This window comes from Abrus precatorius, unplaced genomic scaffold (genome assembly GCF_003935025.1).
Source record: "Abrus precatorius isolate BTA unplaced genomic scaffold, Abrus_2018 Scaffold7, whole genome shotgun sequence".
Lineage (NCBI taxonomy): Eukaryota > Viridiplantae > Streptophyta > Magnoliopsida > Fabales > Fabaceae > Abrus > Abrus precatorius.
Window position 1 is genome coordinate 2,191,205 of NW_020874417.1, and position 20,020 is coordinate 2,211,224.

The window sequence follows — 20,020 nt, forward strand, 5'->3', positions numbered from 1 at the left end:
TATTAAAACTTATATATATATATGTGATAATTAAATAATATATATAATAATTGAAAAAAATAAAAAATGGATAAAATAATAGTTAAAATTAATTTTTAATATAGAATTTAATTTTATAGTTTATATATATATATATATTCTTTTTTTTTCTTTATTAATTATAAGCACATGTTAGAACCAAATCGAAAGAGGAATGACAAGAAATGGTGTTGAGAAACAGGCTTCACTTCCTATTCCACGGTCTCACAGATGAGACCTTCTCTGTACACGACGAGCAGGGATTGAAAGCAAAGAAACTCTTCTTCATCGCGAGTAGCTTCACCATTGCAAAAAGAAGAAGTTTGGCTTCTGACAATGCTGTTGTTAGAGGGTGTCTTTATTTATGTAATTTCCGTCTAATACCCAACTCCTGATACAAGCTCAGTCCCAAAACCTTCTTTTTTATAATTTTAAAAATTATAAAAAATTAAAAAAAATACTTACTTTCTCTCTCTCTCTCTCCCCCGCTCTCTCGCCCTGCTCTCAATCTGCATCCAGCTCCCTCCCCCTCCTCATATCGCCGCCGCCCCAGATCTCCGAGGCCCCCCCCCCTTCCTCAGCTCCTCAGCTCACCCCCCCCCCCCCCCAGCCAGTCTCCCTCCTCCATTCTTCTCTCAGGTGTGCACAAATTGTGGAGTTCGCTCAAGAATTTGGCTTACTTGATCTCATTCGGAGATGATCCGATCCCTACTTCTCTAACTATGCTGCCTTCTGACTCCTCCTGCAGAGGTCTCTCACAACAAGACACTGAGCAATGCTGGGATTTTCATATGGAGAAATATTTCTTTTGCTTGGAGCCACTGCTGCTCTGATTGGTTCATTCATACTACTCTTCTGTTTATCACATGGAAAATTTATTAATAGTTTGAATATAATTTTTTTAATTTGGCAAATGGATATGTAATAGGTCCAAAGGATTTACCAATCATATCCAGAACAGCAGGAAGGCTAGCTGGTCGAGCTATTGGATACGTACAATTGGCTCGTGGCCAGTTTGTTACCGTTATGCAGCAATCTCAAGCTCGCCAGGTATTCCTCTTTTTCCAATCAGAGTTATAGCTCACAGGGATTAGTTTCATTAGGTGTTTATAGACTGTCTTAATATTGATTGCAAATATGTTATGTTTAATCTGAAAAATATGACAATCTGGCATTCTAGAATCTTATATATGTACAATCCACTTTGAATTTAGACAATAATATCAATGAACATAAAAGTTAGGAACATATTTATACTCACATAAAGGAATGCTCTTTCATACTTGGGCTTGGCAATGACATTTCATCATCAAAAACCACATTTTGTCTTTTAGGTTCATAAGGAACTCCAAGACACAATGGCTCAGTTAGATGCTATTCGTCATGAAATTCGAAGTATATCAATCATAAATTCTGCTCCTTTGACACGAAGGCTTGTAGATAATACTGACCAGACATCTATCTCAAATGGTATCATTTAACGATTTTCTAATTTTTATTGATACAGTTTCTTAGGTTTTGTTTAATTGTGTTATCTTCTGTTGTTGATAATATAGACAATAGAAAACCAGAAGATTCTGAAGAGAAAAACTCAATACCCACTGCTATCAAGGTTTACTGGCCCAACCCACAACTTTAGATAATTATATGTTGCTTGAGGAACTGAGTGTGCTTACATGTCTATAAATGTTTCCAGGATTCAACTCCATTATCATCCAATTCATACAATTTGCAAAGTCAAGCAACTATGTATGCCAGATTGACAGAGTCCCCTGCCATAAAGAATGATTTATCGGCAAGTAGTGCTGAAGTTGAGAAGATTAAAGATGAAGTACAGCTCACTGTCTTACCAATTTCTGCTGAAAATGCTGGACTATTACCAAAATGTGGGGGTAATGACAATTTATGTTGTTTTGTTGGCTTTCCTTATCATGATTGTCTAATACCTGTGTAAGAGGATAATTAGAGCATTTTACTTATTATTATTATTTTTTTTCATATTTACATTTTGTGCACTATGTATTGTGGTCATGTCATGTTTATGGCTTCCTATATATGTATGCCACATACGTGCATATTTAATGGCACTAAATTATGTAGCTTTTTGTTAATTAATTACATTCACATACATGTTTTCAGATGTGATTTGGTTAATCTGTTTACTTATTCATTCGAGCTATATTTGGGTAGCCAGAAAGCCCTGAAGTAAAGATTGTTGCCTGAGTTTTGTTCATTATTTAATTGTGGCGCATTTGGTATGCCATAGGATGTTATAGCTATTGCTATATATTTCATAGCGAAACGCGTAAATTCCTTTTCTTTTTCTTGATGAGTACATGGTGGCTTTTAGTGTTGTCTGTCTATGATTGAGTGACTAGTCATAATGCAAATCGATATTTGACAGGCTTCTGTTTGTTTTACAATGATATCTAATATGAAACAAGTTTTGGTTGTATTAACAGCTGATGTGAAAGGATCTAACATAGTTCTAGAAGCAATTTTGGAGGCAGAGGTATCTCATACTGCAAAGGAATTCTTTTCGCAGCCCCAAAATAAAAAATGACTGATATGGTAATCCTACATAGTACTTAATATTCTGGATGTTAAACGTACTTAGTTTGTAGTATTTGTAAATACAAAAATAATATGTTTTAGAATAGATTTTATTCTATTAATCTACAAGTCACTATTAAATCAGAAGAGTTACTTGAGCAGTGGCATAAAGTTGTTTCCTCTAAGTTGATTACATGTTTTCTTGATGAAGCAGTTCATCCAAGTAGTATGAGATGGGTCATGACTCTACATGGTGTGTGTCTTACTTCCTCTCCTACTTTTGCACTTAAATTTCGTACAGGTGGAGGCTATCAAGGTTTAGTTCAGGTGCTCCCCAGTTTCTACGATTCCCCAGACATCTATTATATTTTATTTTGTTTGATATTTGGCAAGCCAGTTTACCCTAGGCTACCAGAGGTCTGCATGTTAGACTTTCATGCCCTAATGCCAAGTGATGGAAGTTACACAGAACTGAAGTTTGTAGAATTATTGGATGCTGTGATTGCCATGGGAAAGGCTACTTTTGATAGAGTAAGCATGCAGTTAATGCTTGACTACTTTTGATAGAAAACCTTGAACGATTGTGATGATACATGCAGTTCCCAAAATACATTTTCTAGCTTGCCTCTGGACCAGGATCAGTCTGTCAAAACCTCCATTAGTGTTGGAAGCTTTCCTCAAGGGCAGGTAAGTACAAGTTCTGATGATATGGCTGTGCCAGCAAACTCTATGGCTGGTGAGAGATCGCAGAATAATCTTACTGTATCTGAGCTGGAATCAAAGAAACCTGTGAAGCTGTACAAACTTTTCAGAACTTGGATGGTGATCAAATCTCTGTTGCTTCCAGTGCACGAGTTCAGCTTTCACAATATCAAAGGTGATTTCACATTCCACAACCAACAGATTCCCAGAGCTCAGCATCTTTTGCTGCACTGGATTCTCCCATTTTGTCAGAAAAGTCCAGTTCTAAATTCCCCTTACTCCTTCTTCATCACCAGTTGTTGCATTGACATCTTGGCTGGGAAGTGCAAACCATAATGAAACAAAATCTCCCTTAACTGCCACTCCTCCTTTTGATTCTTCCATGTCTGCTGGCGAGTTTGATCCATCTTCAAATCAAAAGTCTAGTTCTCAAGGGCCATTTGCTGCTAATGCTTGCTTTGCTGTAACCTCAAAGCTGCTTTTGGACATAGATGATTCTGGATATGTTGGTGGTCCATGTTCTGCTGGAGCTACTGCCTTGTTAGATTTCATCGCAGAGGTCCTTTCTGATTTTGTGACTGAACAGATTAAAGCATCGCTGCTCATAGAGAACATCTTATGTTGATGGTGAGTCTGTGTTAGTTTTCCAAGGCCTATGTCTCAGTAGATTTATAAACTTTCTGGAAAGGAGACTGCTACCTGATGATGAAGAAGAAGAGAAAAAATTGGATAAGATTCGCTGGTCCTCAAATTTGGATGCTTTGTGCTGGATGATTGTGGATCGTGTATACATGGGTGCTTTTCCTCAGCCTTCAGGGGTAATGAAAACTCTAGAGTTCTTGTTATCAATGTTGCAATTGGCAAACAAAGATGGTAGAATTGAAGCTGCTGCTCCTGGTGGAAAGAGGCTCTTATCAATTTCAAGAGGAAATAAGCAACTAGAGGCTTATATCCATTCAATTCTTAAAAACACTAATCGAATGGTATTATATTGCTTCCTCCCGTCAGTTTTAGCCACTATAGGGGAAGATGATCTTCAAAACTTGCGGAAATTTCATCGTGTGCTTTTTGACATAGATTGACAACAGTTGAACTGTGACATATGTTAATAAACATGTCCTCAACAAATGTGCTAAATTCACGTTTGTTTTCTATTTGGGAATATTTATTCTCTTTTGTTCGTAATATCAATTTTTCCTGTACATGGACAGGCTGTTGGGGAATCAGTTAATATGTTCTATCATTATACATATGAAGGGAGTGTAGACATGGACTCAGTTACAGATCCTGCAACGAAAGCATCGATTTTAGCACAAATTAATCATTTTGGGCGGACACCTAAGCAACTGTTCCTCAAGCCCCATGTGAAAAGGCGACAGAAAACTTCATTCGCATCCCCTTAAACATTCCACTCATCCCCTTATTTGTTTGTTGGCTCGCCTCACATATTTGCAGCACGAATTCTCTGTATAGTTTGTTTAGGATCAATATGCTATGTAAGCTGTAATCGTATTTTCAAGTGCTGCATTAATGCATACTTGCTCAATTGCTGCTCTGATCTATTCTCGTTTTACCTTTAGAGGCATTTATGATACCAATACACGGACACGATACAATTATAGGTACTATAAATTTAACACATAAAAATATAAAAATTAAATTAAAACAATATCATTAGTACTTTGTTAGTCAATATTATTCATTTGAAAGATTATGACATTGTTTGATTTGTTTAGATTATAGTGAAATTAACCAATAGAATTCGTTACTTGTTATTATAATTATTATTTTTACTTTTCTTTATTCTCAATTGGGCAAGTACATAAAAGTTAATTCTTATTTATTTATTTATTTATGATAACGTGTTTAAGATTATATATGATAAAAAAAATTAGTAAACCGTAAATTGTTGTTAAAAGTTGTAATATTTAATTTATCAACTAATTAAATTTAATGAAATTATATGATTTACAATATAAAATTTTTATTGTGTGCGTTTGAGCATACATATCAGAAGAATCAATTTATTAATATGTAAGTAACATTCTTTCTAATATATTTTTTATTATTGTATAAAATTTATTAAAATTCTAAAAATTGTGTAAATTTTACTTTTAATTTAGTATTTATTATTCTTAATTTTGTGTTTCTTTTTCATATTTTTATATTTTTAAAATAAATTTTAATAAATAACTAAAAAATATATTAAAGAGTGTGTTCTTAATAAACAAAAATATTACATTTTATCATTCTGAATTCTATTATCCGAACATAGCCTTTGAGATTTACCATGATTCTTATACTTGTTTGCATAGCAGGCAAGACAGACGAAATCTATTTTTTTTTATCATTCTAATTTGGTGTTGGGTCCCTGTCGTTGTTGGATCCATTGCATTGCATTGCATGAGATCTTCGTTTAGGTGTGGCAAGTTGCAACATCGCTCACGCATGCACACTTCAATCCCACACACCCTTCTTGATACCAACTTCTCCGTCAACGCTCCTTCTCTCACACTCCCCGACACCTTCAACCAAGGGAGCCTCAAACACGCTTTTCAATCCTTAACCCACTTTTTCACTTTTCCATTCTTAACTCACTCCCATCTCCGACATGCTTATTCACTCGTTCTGGACCTCTGTGCCACGCAGAAAGCTCTATCACAAGGGCAACAGTTGCATGCCCGTTTGATAAAAACTCACGATTTGTGTTGTTCGGTGTTTCTGTGCACCAAGCTCGTGCATATGTACGGAAAGTGTGGCGCTTTCCTTGACGCAGTGGAAGTGTTTGATAAAATGAATGAAAGAACTATTTTTACCTGGAATTCTATGATGAGTGCGTTTGTGTCTAGTGGTAAATACTTTGAAGCGCTTCAGTTGTATAAAGAAATGAGAGTTCTTGGAGTGCAGCTAGATGCTTGTACTTTTCTTTCTGTGCTTAAAGCATGTGGTGCTCTTGGTGAAAGCCACATGGGGGCTGAAATCCATGGTGTTGCTATTAAGTGGGGATATGGAGCATTTGTGTTTGTGTGTAATGCACTTATTGCTATGTATGCTAAATTTGGTGATCTTGATGGGGCTAGGGTGTTGTTTGATGGTATTAAATTGGAGAAAGAGGACACTGTGTCGTGGAATTCTATTATTTCGGCACATGTAGCAGAAGGACAGTGCTTGGAGGCATTGTCACTCTTTAGAACAATGCAGGAGGTTGGTGTTGCCAGTGATTCGTATGCTTTTGTTGCAGCTCTTCAAGCTTGTGAAGATCCCACCTTTGTTAAACTGGGAAGGGAGATACATTCTGTCATCTTGAAATCTAACCATTTTGCTGATGTCTATGTTGCCAATGTCTTGATTGCTATGTATTCAAAATGTTGTCGAATGGAGGAAGCTGAAAGAGCTTTTGCGAGTATGCTTTGCAAGGATAATGTTTCGTGGAATACATTGCTTTCTGGTCTAGTCCAAAATGAGCTGTACATTGATGCTCTAAATTACTTCCGGGATATGCAGAATTCTGGCCAAAAGCCTGACCAGGTGTCAGTGTTAAACATGATTGCAACATCTGGCCGATTAGGAAATTTATTGAATGGGATGGAAGTTCATGCCTATGCAATAAGAAATGGAATGGATTCTAATATGCATATCAGGAACACCCTGATAGATATGTATGCCAAGTGTTTCTGTGTTAAATATATGGATCATGTTTTTGAATATGCGCCTAAAAAGGACCTGATTTCTTGGACAACAATTATTGCTGGTTATGCACAGAATGAATGGCATCTGGAAGCTATTAATTTGTTCCGGAAGGTTCAGCTAGAAGCGATGAATGTTGATCCCATGATGATTGGAAGCATTTTGCTGGCTTGCAGTGGGTTGAAAACTAAAAACTTCATCAAAGAAATTCATGGTTATGTTTTGAAAAGAGGTTTAGCTGATATACTGGTACAAAATGCCATTGTCAATGTATATGGAGAGGTTGGGCACCTAGGTTATGCAAGACGTGTATTTGAATCAATGAAATCCAAAGATATTGTGTCTTGGACAAGCATGATTAGTTCTTATGTTCATAATGGACTTGCAATCGAGGCTCTTGAACTTTTCTATTCTCTAAAAAAAACTAATATTCGACCTGATTCTATAACTTTCATCAGTATACTCTCTGCTGCTGCTAGTTTATCTTCATTGAAGAAAGGGAAGGAGATTCATGGATTTCTGATCAGGAAGGGTTTCTTCCTGGAGGGACCAATTGCTTGCTCCCTGGTGGACATGTATGCTCGCTGTGGAACTGTGGAGAACTCAAGGAAGATATTTAATTCTGTAAATCTGAGAGATCTAATTTTATGGACTTCTATGATTAATGCCAATGGAATGCACGGATGGGGAAATGAGGCCATTGCTTTATTCAAGAAAATGACTGATGGAAATATTATTCCTGATCATATAACCTTTTTGGCTTTATTATATGCATGCAGTCATTCAGGGTTGATAGTTGAAGGTAAGAGGTATTTTGAAATTATGAAAAATGAATATCAGTTGGAACCCTGGCCAGAGCATTATGCCTGTCTGGTTGATCTCCTTGGCCGTTCCAATTCCTTGGAAGAGGCTTACTATTTTGTGAGAAACATGCCAATAGAACCTTCTCCTGAAATCTGGTGTGCCCTTCTTGGGGCTTGCCGCATTCATTGTAACAAAGAATTAGGAGAGCTTGCTGCAAAGAAACTCTTACAATTAGATACAGAGAATTCAGGAAATTATGTACTAATAGCAAACATCTTTGCAGCAGATGGAAGATGGAATGATGTTGAAGAAGTGAGGTTGAGAATGAAGGGAAATGGGTTGAAGAAGAAACCAGGATGCAGTTGGATTGAAGTTGAGAATAAGATTCACACCTTCATAGCAAGGGATAAGTCTCATCCACAGTCTGATGACATTTATTTAAAATTAGGTCAGTTTACAAAACTTTTGGAGAAAAAAGGAGGCTATAGAGTTCAAACTAGGTTTGTATTCCACAATGTTAATGAAGAAGAGAAAATGCAGATGCTACATGGACATAGTGAAAGGTTAGCACTTGGGTATGGTTTGCTTGTTACCCCAAAGGGTACTTCTATTCGGATTACAAAGAACCTTCGAATTTGTGATGATTGTCATACATTCTTTAAGATTGCATCAGAAGTCTCTCAACGAAATCTTGTTGTAAGGGATGCCAGCAGGTTCCATCATTTTGAAAGAGGACTCTGTTCATGTAGAGATTTCTGGTGAATACTTTGATTTTTATGTGAAAATAGCATTTTGAAAGAGTAGGTTATAGCACACTCCTGTGGTTCCTCTCCCTGTTGCTGATGGTCACTAAAATTGGTCCTTCAAAGTTTTACTGTCTCTTCATGACATCTCAGTCACCAGAGTATGGGAACCAGTATAGAATAGGATAATGGAGCCTGAGATTATCCGGTTGATAGAATTGACTTAGTTAAAAACAGTTCCTTAAGTGCTGTTTACCATCACAATTATAGTTGTATCTTAGCAATAATATTTAAATGCAAGATGGGTCAATCTTCTGCCTGTTTACTGGCTAGTCAACAAGAACTGAGATGTTCAATAAGAACTTTATTTCCAAGAAATTGGCTGTTCATGCTTAGCATAGAAAAATATCCATACATGGAAATTCATTTTGAGGATAGCAAATAACATACTTTCTAATATATTATTTATTATTGATTAAAATTTATTTAAAATAATAAAATTATGTTTCTTATTCTTAAATTAATATTTCTTTATTATAGGAGGAAGTTGTTATCCTTCCTTATCTATCTTTATGTTAAATTACATTTCCTTGTGTCCATTATTATTATTGTTTGAAATATTTCATGAATCTCTAATTGTAAGTCTTGGCACGAAATTACTTCTTTCATAATTTTGTTAAATAATATATATTATATTAATGTATACATGTGAATGTGTGCACACATGTAATGATATTTTTTTATTAATTAATGCAACATGACTAGCACTAAGTATGTAAGGCAGCCTTTGGTAAGCATGTTCCTGTCCTTGGGTCAAGGACACGGACTCCCATGGGTAGCGTTTGGAGGTAGAAGGACATGGATAGGGAAGTAGGCAGAGGGACATGAATTACACAAATTTCGTGTCCTTCCAAAGATGAGGTACACGAGCGAGATGGACATGGATACAGTGACAAATTGATTAAAATGCCTTGAGTTATTTTTGAAAATGATACCCACTTGCCCTTGTACCCTAAACCTAACTTTGGGGCTGCAGTGTGTGCATTGGTCTTCTCTTCGGCTATAATTGCGTTTGGTTTCTTCCTCTTGAAGCTGCGCTGCCACTGTTGTGAAGTTGTGCTGCCACCATTATGAAGTTGCGCTGCCACTTTCTTCGAGAAATTGTCCTGGACCTACTCTGCTATGTAACCAGGTAACGATCTAAGGTAGGTGCTTTCATATTTTTCTGATTTGATCTATTCTATCCCTTGTATTTGGAGATGTTATAAAGATTAAAACCCAACGGAGAGAAAAAACATAAAAAATAGTTGTAACACAGGAAGTCTTCTACTCTTGTTCCTTTTACATGGATTATGTGTAATGTTCATATAAAATAAACCTTATCATCTATAATTAATTGCAAATGTGTGTGATACAATTTTAAAAAACAAAAATTGAGTCATACAAAAATTAAAGCCAGTTCACCATATGCTTGTGAGCTTCCGTTTAAGATTAATTTAACTGGTCATGAGTGTCATTGTGGAAGTTGTCTCTTGAGGGAAGAGTTCTCAAAGGATGCTCTTCCTGAGTGGATTGATTGGCAGCTGAAGAAGGAGATAGTTTTGGGGTTTGGAATTCTAAGCAATGACCTTGCTGCCTTACTATGTGAACCACATGAAAATGGTGGTTTTACATGGATAAGGCTGATGTCATCAGGAAAGTTTGAATTGCAGCGATATTGTGCCTCTTGGTGTATTGCAAATTTTCATCTCGTTATATATGGTGTGTTGTTTGCAATCATTCATTACCTAGGGATTATTTGCTGAGTTAAGAAGCATATAGACAAATATATATCCATTCAAAAAGAACTAAAAATGGGGTTTATACTAGAATTATAATATCCAGGAAGAAAACATAAAAAGTCTTCACATATGTAAAATCTTATTTATAGTTTTTACATCTATCCCTAAATTAAGATATTGTAATAATTATATTATAGGAAAACACAGAATTGTAAACCATGCCACCTGCTCTTAGAAGATAGTTTCTCCTTGTGATGTATCACAGATCTTTTGTCTTTATTAGATGCAAGAGCTGGGATGATCCGGTGTCCTATTTTATCTTCTCCATGTGTCCCCATTCAGTACAAAGAATAAAAAGCTTCAGGGTGGCCACTTCTACAATGCTGATTCCCTATTCAATAGTGCAAGGGATACTTGATTAAGTGCTGCTGGGAGGGAAACCCATCTGTGAAGGAATAATTTTTTCTACATACTTGAGTTCTTGGAGAATCGACTCAATTTTGACTTGGGAGAGAAGCAGTCTGGGCAGAAGGTTATCCTATTGCCAATATATACTTGCTATTTTCAATTTTCCAAGAACTGAAATGCTGGTGAAGTGCCTAGTAAATTTAAGTGTGGGGAAGTTCTTGAATCTGATTATGTCCCAGAAAAAATTTGCATCACTGAATAGACCTCATTTTTGGATATAACAAAGAGGGAAGGTGGGTGTGTTGTTTTTCTGAATAGATACTTGTCTTGTCCCTCCATCTTGTTTGGCTGTTCTAGAAAATTTTTAATCTTATTATTATGTTGTTAAAATTTTCTTTATTATTTTATTTTTGAATGCTTAGCTCTACAATCTAATGTACCTTTTTTGAATTGTTTACATGCATTTATTTACATTGGCTAATCATGCGACATGGCCATTATGAACTTAATTTTGATCACCAGGGTTTTGTAGTGATCACTAATCTTTTATTACTATGATAAATCTTTAGCCAAAACTTGTGGAAATTTCATCATTTGCATTTTGACATAGGTTGACAAGAGTTAATCTGTGACATCTCTTGATGATTAGTTAATTAGGTCAATACATTTGTTTTCAAGTAATGTGCTAAATTCACCTTCATTTTGTATTTAGGAATATTTATTCTCTTGTTCCTAATATCATTTTTTTTTCCTGCACAGTGTGCTGCTGAGGAATCAGTTCTTGTGTTCTATCATTATACGTATGAAGGGAATGTAGAATGTAGACATGGACTCGGTTACAAATCCTACAATGAAAGCATCTATTTGAACACAAATAATGATTTGGGCAGACACTTGGCAATTGTGCCTCAAGCCCCACGTGAAAAGGCATGCTGACAAAAATCTTCCTCCCCGTCCCCTTAAGCATTCCACTCATCTTTCTCCACAAAATTTGCAAAAGTTCTTCAATCACCCAAGTTGTTACTCTAAATGACAAAATTCTCAGTGGGAAATATGAATTTGTTTAAACCAAGAACATATACCAAATTTGTTGCTTGTGGTTTCCCTGAAATGTAGCTTGGGATTTATGAGCTATGGACAATATAGACATGTTTCAACTCATGAAAATCTAAATGAGGTAATCAAATTCCATGTGCTGGTGTTATAGCCACGATGGTCAGCGTATGTTTACCGGTGCTGATGATTGGATGACAACAATTTTGTTTTGAAGAATAATTTTTTTCCATGTTTATGCGATTTTAAACCTGACAGAGTCTTTGATAAATAGAATATATTAGCATCTAAAATTGTTATTGTCAGATAATTGCATCACAAATTTTATTATACTGCGTCTTTGTTCTCACCTAAAATTTCATAATTTCAAATCAATAGTCGATGATTGTTTTTCCACATGTCAACATGGTGACATTTTATGGATTTAAAGAATGTTTATTTTATGGATCTCCATTACTCTCTCTCTCTCTCTCTCGACTTGGCTGATTACTCATTCAGTAAGGTACATCAAGATACCGTCACCACTTGAAGTACAACAAATGGAGAAAGGTCTCATGACTATTTAACTCTGCGTACTTCATTAAATTATTCAAATATGAAATATGCAAATCAATGAATCTGAAAAATGATAGGCAAAAAAATCGTTAAATATTCCATTTAACAATCAAATGTTTATGCTTAAAATGTAAATAAGAGTGGAATGAATGTATTTTTCTGTTTTTTCTTACACAGTTAATTCTCTGTCTCTCTTTACCACCGTTGCCTTATTTGCTATTTTTCGGGACCACCTAGTCCTGCATGATCCTCAACTGCAATGACCAGACATGTATGTATTCAACGTTTCTGAGGAACAAGAAATGAGTATGTATTTGTTGACACTGACATGCTTAAGAATGTGTTCCAATTTGTGAGGTATCACCAATGAAACAGTCGAGCTCACAACAATTAAATGAAGCACGAGGTCCTGTATCGTATTATGTATTAAGTATGAGTTTTCTTACAATGAAGAAGGCTAACACCAAAGCAGTGTTAGGGATACAAAATTACTAGGAATAACAGAACATTGAATAAAAGAAATCCCAGAGAGGGCCAGAGGAAGGGGAGAACAGATCATAAATCCCACACACCCCCCATTTCCTATTTTTCTCCTTTTATATTTACTTTAACCCCCAAACATAATCCTTGAGCGCAGAGTTAGTTACTCTTTTCCTCTCACTTTTGCGGTTCACCATGATTTCATCATTAGCATCCACGTGTCCCACCCTTGTAACGGTATTCCCATGCACTTCCTTTGCCAGTATTTCTTCTGCACTCGTGACATTTCCTCCCCCATAAAAATCAACCTTGTCCCCAAGGTTGAAGTTAGGATAAACACCCTGGAATAAGGATAGATCTTCCCAAGTAGCTTTAGTCATATCCAATCCTTCCCATTGGACCAAAACCTGAGGAATCTGATCGGGCCCACGTAAAATAATTCTGGACTGCAATATCTTAGATGGTTGGACAATAGGACCAAATTCATCAGTCAACAGTGGGAGAGGAACATACGGTTGCTGATGTTCACCTTTGCATGGCTTCAACAAAGAAACATGAAACACGGGGTGAATCTTGGCAGAAGCTGGAAGTAGGAGTTTGTAAGCCACAAAACCAATTTTCTGCAAAACTGGAAAAGGACCAAAGTATCGAAGTCCCAATTTCTGATTTTTGCGCAAAGCAACTGAGTGTTGCCTGTAAGGTTGAAGCTTAACTAGAACAAGATCACCCACGTTAAACTCCAACTGTGATCGTTTCCTATCTGCATATTTCTTCATATAGTGCTGAGCCTTTAGCAAATTATTCTTCAACTGGCGAAGAATTAAGTCACGTTGCAGCAATAAATCCTGCAGATAGGGAGGGTCTTGATGGTCTAAAGTATACTTGGTGATTGTGGGAGGATCTCGACCATAAACTGCTTTGAAAGGAGTCATACCAATGCTGGACTGAAATGAGGTATTGTACCAAAACTCAGCCCATGAGAGTAACTTACTCCAGCTCTTGGGATTGTCAACTGTGAAACATCGTAAGTACATCTCCAAACATCTATTAAGTGCCTCGGATTGACCATCAGATTGCGGGTGATATGCGGTGCTCATAGCCAAAGTTGTCCCACTCAACTTAAACAGTTGCTGCCAAAATTTGCTAGTGAACACTTTATCACGATCCGAAACAATCGACTTTGGCATACCATGTAATCTAACAATGGAATGCATGAAGATGTCTGCTACCGTCGTGCTCGAATAATCGGCTTTGAGTGGAGCAAAATGACCATATTTAGATAAACGGTCTACGACCACCAGAATCACAGTAAAACCGTGGGAAGGAGGTAAACCAACAATAAAATCCATAGCTAAATCTTCCCAAATCTGTACTGGAATTGGCAAGGGTTGGAGCAGTCCAGTAGGTAAAGAAGTAACGGTCTTGGCTTGTTGACAGAGCAAACAATTTTGGACAAAAATTTTAATATCGTTTTGCATACCATGCCAATAAAACTGAGAAGCAACTCTAGCCAGTGTCCTTGCTCTCCCCGCGTGTCCTCCAATAGGGGAATTATGAAATTCATTCATAACTTGCTGTATAAGAGGATGGTTGGAAGGAAGAACCAACCTATTCTTCCAAAATAGTAGCTGGTCTTGAGCAGAATAATTCGGGTGAGGAGGGGTGCCTTGAATACATAAGTGAAGTATTTTAGACAATTTGAGATCTGCAGCAATAGCAGCACGCACCTTAGGAATGATATCCCGCTGAGGTTGAGAATGAGCCATAAAGAAAGACCGAGATAAGGCATCCGCAGCCAGATTGTCACAACCAGGCTTGTACTCTATGGTGAAATCATATCCTAGGAATTTAGGAAGTCATGCCTGTTGCTCCGGGGTCTATGATGGTTTGATCAGTGAGGCTGCGCAAACTCTTCTGATCGGTGCGGATAATAAATTTATGTCCCAACAAGTAATGACGAAATTTAGCTATAGCTTCTGTAATGGCGTAAAACTCCCGCACATAGGCTGATTGTTTCTGCATTCGTGGAGATAATTTTTTTGAAAAAAATGCAATGGGGTGATGGGCTTGACTCAGAACAGCACCAATACCTGTACCAGAGGCGTCAGTTTCCAGTATAAAAGGCTTAGTAAAATCTGGAAGGGCTAAGACGGGAGCCTCAGTAATGGCTCGCTTGAGGTTGTGAAAAGCGTCAGTAGCAGCAGAGTCCCAATGGAATTTGTCTTTCTTTAAGAGATTAGTTAATGGGGCAGCTATAACTGCATACCTTTTAATAAATCGCCGATAATACCCCTGAGTCCAAGGAAGCCTCGCAGTTTTTTAAGGGACTGTGGAAGTTGCCAATCCAAAACAGCTTGGATTTTATTCTGATCCATGGTAACGCCCTTGCCTGATATCGTATGACCCAGATAATCAACCTCCTCCAAGCCAAAATGGCATTTAGACAACTTGGCAAAAAGGTGGTGATGCTGAAGTATTTTTAGGACAGCTTCTAAGTGTTGCAAATGTGAGGACCAAGATGGGCTGTAAACCAGGATGTCGTCAAAGAACACTAATACCGATTTTCGAAGCAGCCCTTAGAACACTGAATTCATTAAACTTTGAAAGGTGGCTGGTGCATTGGTGAGGCCAAATGGCAGACAAGCCATTCATAGTGGCCTTGGTGTGTCCGAAAAGCTGTTTTAAATCTGTCCTGTGGAGATACAAGTATTTGATGGTATCCCGAACGAAGATCTAACTTAGAAAAGTATTTAGCTCCAAAGAGTTCATCAAGCAACTCATCAACAGTAGGAATAGGGAAAGAATCCTTGACTGTTATGACATTTAATGCTCTATAATCAGTGCAAAAACGCCATGTCCCATCCTTTTTTTTAACCAAGAGAATCGGTGAAGAAAAAGGACTAGTGCTAGGGGCTATGATTCCCTCATGTATCATCTCCTCAACCATTTTCTCGATTTGTTCTTTCTGGCTGTGAGGGTATCGATAGGGACGGACCTTAACAGGCTTGCTATCTGGAATTAAGGGAATAGCATGGTTGTGGGACCGGTCTGGGGGTAACCCAATGGGTTTGTCAAACACCCTTTTGTAGGTGTGTAGCAACAGAGCCAAATCCGGATGAATGTCATGAGGTAAGTCAAGCCACTGATCTGAAGGAACCTCCTGGGACTGAAAGTGCAGTGTATAAAATTCTGCAATGGCATGAGTGTTGCACATTCGTCTGATATGGTGAAACTGAGCTGGAATTAGTACGTTAGACTGATCACCTTGTAGTGTAACAAATTCATCCTCCAAATAGAATTTCAAGGTCAAAGCACTATAATCTGAGACATGGGGTCCCAATGTAGCAAGCCAAGCAGCACCTAAAACAACATCTGCACCAGATACAGGAAGCAAATAAACTGGCAACTTGATAGTATGCCCCTGAATAGTGACCTTCAGATCTTTGACCAATCCTTCCACTGTGAGAGAATTTCCATTACCAACCAGGACTTGAAAATTGGGAATGAGCTCGATAGGTAACTTCAAATAATGAGCCAAGCGAGGTTGTAAGAAATTGTCGGAACTCCCACTATCAAGCAAAATTTGGACAGTGACACCGTTTATCGATCCATGAAATCGCATAGTGCCCAAACTGGAGGAGCCATTCAAGGCATTAAAAGAAACATGATGCTCAGGGGTAACATCAGGACAGGGAACAGATACGGAGTCTGGCGGTTCTAATTCCGGAGGTGGATCATCAACTTCCTCTATATGAAGTAATAGGTATTGTTTGTTAGGGCAACGATGTGTAGGGGAAAATTTATCGTCACATGTATAACAAAGGCCCTTCTCACGTCTGATCTGCATTTCTGTTGGAGATATCTTTTTGATATTAGATGATTTAGGGGGTTGGTTAAAAGGTTTTTGGGAAGGGTTAGGCAGAATCGCAGGTAGGGATGTGGTTTGCTGGTTGGTGTTTAGGTATGGGGATGGTTTTGTGTTAAAGTTTCTGGAATAAGTGGTGGTATAAGATGGTTTGGTGGAGGTGTTATATTTGTCCTCGTATAGCTTAGCAAGGGATACGGCTTTAAGGAGGGAATGAGGACTCTGGGCAATTACATCACAGCGGATATCGGTTTTCAATCCACTGATGAAGCAATCTAATAGTGCATCCACAGTAATCCCCGTAACTCTGTTAGCCAAAGCAGTAAATTCGATATAATAATCATTAACCGAACCTAATTGCGAGAGCTTAAACAAAGTAGAGCGGGGACATTCAAATGGGGAGGGACCAAATTCCAACTCTAATGCACGAGTAAAAGCAGCCCAGGATTGGAACGGATTATTCTTACTCATCATCTGAAACCAAGGAACCACGTCCTTGTCCATATGCACAGCTGCAATCGTCAAACGGTGTAAATCTGGAGTAGAATAATACTCAAAAAATTGTTCTGCCTTGAAAATCCATTGCAACACATTTGATCCATCAAAGCGTGGGAAATCCAGCTTGATGTTGCGCACCTGAAAGGGTTGTGGGTTTGCATGCGTCGCATTTGAGTTCGAGCCACTGATGGATTGCTTACTGGTCACGTGCTCGAGAGCTAATTCAAGCTTCGTAAACCTGGCAGAATAATCTTGATCCCGTTTTTCCATGAGCTCCAAAATCTTCTTGACATTAGCATCCAGCTCCTTCAAGCGAGTATTCTCAGCCATGGTGGCAATGAAAGCACCAAATGTGAGGTATCACCAATGAAACAGTCGAGCTCACAACAATTAAATGAAGCACGAGGTCCTATATCGTATTATGTATTAAGTATGAGTTTTCTTACAATGAAGAAGGCTAACACCAAAGCAGTGTTAGAGATACAAAATTACTAGGAATAACAGAACATTGAATAAAAGAAATCCCAGAGAGGGCCAGAGGAAAGGGAGAACAGATCATAAATCCCACACACCCCCCATTTCCTATTTTTCTCCTTTTATATTTACTTTAACCCCCAAACATAATCCTTGAGCGCAGAGTTAGTTACTCTTTTCCTCTCACTTTTGCGGTTCACCATGATTTCATCATTAGCATCCACGTGTCCCACCCTTGTAACGGTATTCCCATGCACTTCCTTTGCCAGTATTTCTTCTGCACTCATGACACAATTCTTTGTTGCACCTTGTGATACTGTCTTAATTTATGTCACATAAATAAAGGTAAAATAGGCTCTTGTTAGATGAGAGAAGATATCCCTGAATCTGAATAGGTTATATGAGTACTAGTGAAGGATACTTAACCTTTACTTCAGTATTTGTAACGATTAATATCAGCTCAAGATGTATCCCTAGGATTCTTACTATATTAAGCATATAATTAACATACTTAAGCCTAATATTTGTAACTGGGCATACAATACACATTTATTTAAACCAAATAAACCAATTATAGTGTCAATCATTTGTATTTATTCCCTTAAGTTTTGGCATGTGTGTGGGCCAAGGCCCATAGCAAAAAACCTTCGAGGGTAATCCTGTGACAGAGGTCCATTACTATCATGGATCAGAAGAAGTACGATCAGTAAGGAGGGTGAACGCGGATTGTGATCCTTCTGTCACGAGAAAGGTTTAACGTTGCTAGGCAGTGTGCACAGTTGCTGGGGTCTTGCTATTGCATTAATACATTTTGTACAGTCATTTTTAATGTGCTTAAAATATATATTATAATTTCCTCTAATTGGGTTATTTTGTTATTAGTGGTGTGCAATACTGAAAAGTTTTTGTACCTTTCCTAGTTGTGTAAACATCTCAATAGAAGCTGGTGTGTAATACTAATAGGAGAACAAATGAATGTGAATATATAATGTAGATATAAATTCGGATCTCCAAAGCAGCCAACTGGATAATTAATTAGATTGTCCATATCTCCCAGGTCTATGAACCTATACCCAGAGCTTGAATCAGAGCTCACAGAACTTAGCTGTCACAAAATCACGTACCTTTATAACGCATGCAATGGCTCAGTTGAAATCGCCAGAAGAAATAGACCCTCACCAATTAGCCGTAAGGATTCATTCATCATATCTTAATTCTTATTATACCCTCTTTAGTAGAAAAATCTTCAAATAAATAGAATATTTGTTATTTTCAACGTCTAATGTATTACAAAATGATAAAATATTATACTGAAACTTTCGATGTAAAAAAAAAAAAGATTTTATATTCTCATTGAAAATAAGAAAAACCTTAACTATACTTATAGATTACTTAACAAAAAAAATTATTTTAATTTAACTTATAATTTTAAATTTAAATCTCAGTAAATATAACTATAAAATATTCGAAAGAATTTTTTTTTTCAACCTACATAATTTAATCAGAATGGTCACCCTAAACTTAAAAAAAGAAAAACGTTGAAAATGAAGATCGTCAGATTTTCCATTTATCTATATTTTAAAATGACTATATATATTAATTTTTAAATAAAAGTTAAGTTACAACGTAAAATAAATTTATTGTCACTTTTTATATAAATACTTTTATTAACTAATTAAATTAATAATAATATTTTTAAAAAAATTCAATAAACACGTCGAAATGACAACAATGGATGCACCTTAGAACGAAATCAAAATAATCAAAACGAACAAGACATGTGTGTGGTTAACAGCGTCGTTGACCATTAGCAATGGGTTCAAAATCAAACGGTGGATTGAGGAGTCGAGACTGTGATGATCGTACCAAAAGGAAAGGGATGTGTATTAATTTGTTAGTGCTACGTTTTGCTTTTCTCGATCGCTGGGAAGTGGAAACTGAAAAATAGCATTGAATTGAAGTAACCCCAAACATGAATTGACAACTGAGGTTGATCACACCACACTTGTTCAATAAACAGAGGGAAAGAGAGAGAGAGAGAAAGAAAGAAACAAGGAAGGAGGACACAGGTATTATTAGGCATACATCCAAAGCGAGCCAAATTTTGCATAGAAATTCTAAACCAGCCTCTTCTTTTGTTCCGGAACCCAATAATTGTAGGGGCTGTGCCTTTTTGTCCCTTGCCAGAACCACCAACAGTGTATTTATATTGTTTGAGTGCGACCCTATTTATATGTTCTTATATCCATGCCTAATTGGCCATGCCATGCATACCTCTCCCTCATAAGCTACTTATTACATAATGCATATTATATGATATGATGCCATTTATATAGTGGAGTGGAGTGAAATGAAAATGAACAATCCCATTTTTATTTTATACAAAAAATATAAACTTT

The 20,020-nt window shown here is 37.0% G+C and overlaps 2 protein-coding genes across 3 annotated transcripts; both read left to right on the top strand.

Moving 5' to 3' along the window:
* The first annotated feature begins 232 nt into the window (after positions 1-232).
* On the top strand, positions 233-4,830 carry LOC113873412. Of its 2 annotated transcripts, none has more exons than XM_027511518.1 (7): positions 233-854; positions 947-1,068; positions 1,353-1,488; positions 1,575-1,630; positions 1,715-1,910; positions 2,481-2,589; positions 2,786-4,825. In XM_027511518.1, the coding sequence occupies exons 1-6, from the start codon at positions 794-796 to the stop codon at positions 2,579-2,581; spliced, it is 672 nt and encodes a 223-aa protein (XP_027367319.1). In that variant the 5' UTR covers positions 233-793; the 3' UTR covers positions 2,582-2,589; positions 2,786-4,825. The 2 variants fall into 2 exon arrangements, with proteins under 2 accessions (XP_027367319.1, XP_027367320.1); XM_027511519.1 differs by having other exon boundaries at positions 482-854; positions 2,873-4,830.
* Positions 4,831-5,532: 702 nt separating this feature from the next.
* On the top strand, positions 5,533-8,872 carry LOC113873523 (pentatricopeptide repeat-containing protein At3g63370, chloroplastic). Its single transcript, XM_027511678.1, has one exon. The coding sequence runs from the start codon at positions 5,677-5,679 to the stop codon at positions 8,524-8,526; it is 2,850 nt and encodes a 949-aa protein (XP_027367479.1). The 5' UTR covers positions 5,533-5,676; the 3' UTR covers positions 8,527-8,872.
* Positions 8,873-20,020: the final 11,148 nt, after the last annotated feature.